General features: G+C 55.4%; 1 protein-coding gene across 1 annotated transcript; it reads left to right on the top strand.

Annotated features, from left to right (window-relative positions):
* Positions 1–416: 416 nt before the first annotated feature.
* Positions 417–3,049, top strand: LOC104457455 (chromosome unknown open reading frame, human C9orf24). The gene is made up of 6 exons (XM_010073293.1): positions 417–554; positions 1,512–1,656; positions 2,200–2,312; positions 2,429–2,504; positions 2,639–2,847; positions 2,960–3,049. The coding sequence occupies exons 1-6, from the start codon at positions 417–419 to the stop codon at positions 3,047–3,049; spliced, it is 771 nt and encodes a 256-aa protein (XP_010071595.1).
* Positions 3,050–4,297: the final 1,248 nt, after the last annotated feature.

Here is a 4,297-nt window from a genome sequence, read left to right as displayed (position 1 = left end):
CTGCATTGCCTAAAATAAAATTGTCTTTACTAGGACCAGATGAAACTTACCTACCATAGCTAAGGTAATTGCTTGCAGGAGAGGAGGAAGCCCAAATCCTGGATGGAGGCAGAAGGGTGCAGCAGCAGCTGGACACTGGGAGGGATGCAGGCAGTAATTGCTCTGCCCTCAACCAGGACCTGCTATCCTCAGAAGCACAGCCACAGGACTGACAGCCACCAAATCCCCCTTTTCCCACACTATGACATCACTGATGGCATAAGCACCACGCTGGGCTGGCAGAATTGTGGCACCATTCCCTTTCCTGTGTGGGCTGGGAGTTGGCAGCCTCATGCAGTGCTGCTGATCTGGTGGGGCATCCCTGGGATTCTCCAGGACACCAAGCACTCCCATCCCCAGCAGTGGGCTGCTGCGCCATGCTTCTCTTCTCCAAAAAACACAAGACTCCCATCAGCACTTACACCGACTCCTACCGCCCGCCATGCTCTGTCAAGAAGACCGTCCACGAGAAACCTCCACAGCTGTCCTGGGTAGAAAACAAGTTTGTGACACAGGTAAATGCCATGGGAGGAGGAAACCTTGGGATTTCTAGTGTACAGCGGGCAGGATCCACTGAGGAAAGGGAAACTGAGGCAGTGGCAGGGCTCAGCTCAGGGCTGCTGTTTGGCGTCATGATAACAGGGGAGGGAAGATGGGATGCCTGTAAGAGGTGCTCCAACACATAGCCCCCAGGCTCAGCTCAGCTCTGACTGGGAGAGCCCTCTATGCCAGCAGGGCCTCGGAGAGGCCTAAGGACAGATCTGATCGCCACAAAACCTCCTCCAGCCCTGGTCCTGGACAAGGAGGGATCCCTGAGCCCTGGCCTCACTGCAGGGAGTGTCTATGGGACATCACATGTGTGCTGTGAACACGCAGCTTTCCCCACACAGGCTAACAAGCATGCAGGCTCTGATGCAAAGCATGCCACCAACTGGCTCATCTCTTGCAGCCTCATTAGCATGTGCATTATAATGAGGGAGCCAGTAGAGGGCATAGAGAGGGATGTCACTGCTGTGCAGGGACAGAAATGTCTCATGCAACCAGGGCACCCCTCTGCCCTGCAAGACCCCAGCCCTCGTGGGCTTTGCCAGCTGTAGGAGATTGGTTTGGTCCTTTAACTGCCTTCGCAAGCTCTGCTGGCCCCACATCTGGCAGTCCCAGTGCACCCACCCCATCTCCCACTCTGCAAAACCCCCGGATGCCTATGGACACCCTAGGGAGAGGAGCTGCTGATGCCCAGACATCCTCCATCCCCTGGTCCTGGGCGAGCGGGAAGCCTTAGGGGGGATCATGGTGCTGCTATGACCCCTGTGCCCACCCACTGCAAAGAGAGGTATGGTGCTTGAATCTCCAGCTGCATCTCCAGCATTATGCCCTGCCTGATAATCAGCTTCACCGTGTGCCCCGACAGCCACAAAGGCAGACACTGCCACATGGCCTGGCTATCTCTCTCCACTCCACCCCATCTGTAGGGATTAACGATGCCCCCAGTGCAAAATCCAGCGAACCAAGGTCAACCTGAGGAGCTAATTAAAGCAGCGATGCAGGACTACTACAGGAACACCATCAACCCTGCTGCCTACTGGCCCGAGAAGTACTGGCTGTCCAGGTCTGAAGGTACTGCCAGGGTCCCAGCCATCCCCCTGCGTCATACAGGGCACATCCCCACGATGTCAGGGGGCTGAGGGTGCCACCAGTGGCTCTGTTCATCCTGCCTTCTGCATCCTGTGTCCCCCCTCACAGCAGCAAAGGGACCCTCCCTCGGCATTTGTGCTTGTGGCTTTGCCATGACTGCCCATCCCCATTCCTGCACTGAGACTGTCGCAGTCCCAGGAATGTCTACAGGTCCCCAGGACATCTCTCCCCCAGTGGCCACCACAGTAACACATGGTGGTAGGTGCTGCCTGAAGGACACCCTCCTGGCACCCCATTGCCCCCAGGAACCAAGGCTGTGTGGGCAACGACAAGTGACCAACGAGCGGGAAGTGGTGGGTGCCACCTCCATCATGGATCCTTAACAAGGACCTGGAAGCAGGATCTCTGATATGCCCTCTGGCCCCATGCTGTTGCATCTTGGGGAGAAGGGGAACAGTTGGGATGCTCTGGCTGTCCCATTGCATCCCCGGCACCACAGGACAACCCTGCCTGTCGCCGTTGCAGAGAAGTACAACCCAGTTTTTGTCAACAAGGACAAATACATCACCTGGAGAACAGGTCCCTACAACAGTGCAGCCTGGAATAAGTACTCCACCTACCTCCCCCTCCCGCTCAAGGTAGGGTCTGTCTCCCCCCGCTCCCTGAAACTGGAGCCACTTTGGGTGCCATCAGTACCTTGGGCTCTGCAGCAAAAGAGTGGCAAAACTGCAAGGGCTCCCATTGCCCGTTGTAGGAGGCGAGGATGGAGACCTTCCTGTGCAGCATACCCATGCCATACCCCCTGAAACCCGTCTGCCTCAGTCAATACGGTACCTGCCCTCAACCTGCCCCTGTGCTGCAGTTGTAGCTGTGCCTGTGCTTGCTGCCTGTGCTGTGCCAACAGCTTCTGGGTGAAGGGCTGGCTGCTCCTCCTCACCTTACTCTACCATCCCTCTGTTCACAGAGAGGGAGACGGTTGCTGACATGCTGCGCCAGCTGTCACGGTGCTCGCCACCATCCCTGCAGCCCGTGTACACCGTGACAGGGAGGGGACCCTTCCAGGGCTACTACAGTCCCTGCTCTGGCCGCCACTACTGCCTGCGAGGGATGGACTACTACGTTGATGGGGCCCCTGACATCAGAAGGCATCTCAATGCAACAGAAGAGAGGGCTGTAAGGTTGAGATGACTTTGGTTGGGTGGGGATGGGTTGCCCTGGGTTGGGTGGGGATGGCCTCCCTTGTCCCTGGGGCCACCACTCAACCTACCTCCTCTGTCTCTTGCAGGAGTATCCGGTGCTGTGGTCTCAGCCCCAGAGCAATAATCTGTGCATCTACGCATTTACCCCAGCGATCCTCTCACTACAGGAGCCCTAGGTGCAGACAGGTTCAGGGAGGTGGGGGGGGCACTCCAACCAGGTTGCCCTGGGGGAAAAGTTTTTTCCTAACAACAGCCAGCCACTAGGTCTCTTTTCATTAGAGTTTCATTGCTCAGAGGGTTATTCTGGGGATGATGGTGCAGACTGCAGACGCCAAGGGGTGGCAGGTCCCATCATGCTGCCCATGCTGGCAGTGATGCAGCTGCTGCACTTCCATCTCGCAGGCTCAGTGGACATGACCACTGAGGCCAGGACTCCATTGAGGTGCTGGGCTGTGGAGCGTGTTGTTGCCACCTGTGGAGATGCAGTTGCCAAATTTACTCCCATGACAGGTGTTTCTATACTTGGTCTCATCCTGCAGTCCTTGGGGATATACAGCATGTGAAATCTTGCTGGCACCCCCAAGCCCATCCGCACGTAGCTGAGCATCTCCCAGCTTCTGGGGCCACATCAGTGATTCTTGTGCTGCTCTTGTATTTGGTGTTGTCATTGTTTGCTCTTCTTATACAAGAACCTGTGCCCTGGTCACACTGTTTGTCAGGCAGTAATCAGCCACGTCCTTCACCTGCTGCAGGTCTGGCAGCACCTTTTAATTCCCATGTGTTTACCTTTAGGATGTCTCCATTGCCAAGGCACCTTTTTTCAGCCTTGGGGAAGCAGCAAAGGGAGAGGGGAGGCTGTTCAACCAGCTTAATCATCACTCTGCTACTGCATTAACCCCCTCTTTGATGGGGCCAAAAATAGGCTCAGGCTTTGCAGAAAATGTGTGATTGGCTTTAAATTCCTGAGTCCAGAGACTAAAACTAAACAACAAGGACAAGCAAGGAGTTCTGGGTTCCCCATAGATGTCCTTAAGCCCAGGCCTCAGTGAGATGTTTCTCAATCTTCTCCACCAAGAAACAGGTAGATTTTCCTGGACTGGCATGACTACGGGAATGAAGGTTTTATGAAAATGACAGTGCAAAGGAGAGTGGGTGTTTGGAGGTTGGGAGACCCACTGGAAGCAGCTCACTGAGATGGCAATGCCAGGGAGCTTCAGCTCTTCTGCTGGGACTTCACTTTGGCCTCAGCACCCAAAGGCACACACCAAAGTGAATGGGGGCAGCTGCATGTCTGCTGCTGGGCCCTAAGCAATGCTGGCACACAGAAGTATGTTTTCTGCTCTCCTTCCTGAACGGATTTTCATCATCCCATGGCTGATAACCTTATCTGCTCTCCTAGGTGGGACGCAAGCCACTTCAAGATG

The sequence above is a fragment of the Pterocles gutturalis genome, unplaced genomic scaffold (assembly GCF_000699245.1).
Source record: "Pterocles gutturalis isolate BGI_N339 unplaced genomic scaffold, ASM69924v1 scaffold10032, whole genome shotgun sequence".
Classification (NCBI taxonomy): domain Eukaryota; kingdom Metazoa; phylum Chordata; class Aves; order Pterocliformes; family Pteroclidae; genus Pterocles; species Pterocles gutturalis.
This window is presented reverse-complemented; position numbering and strand designations above follow the sequence as displayed.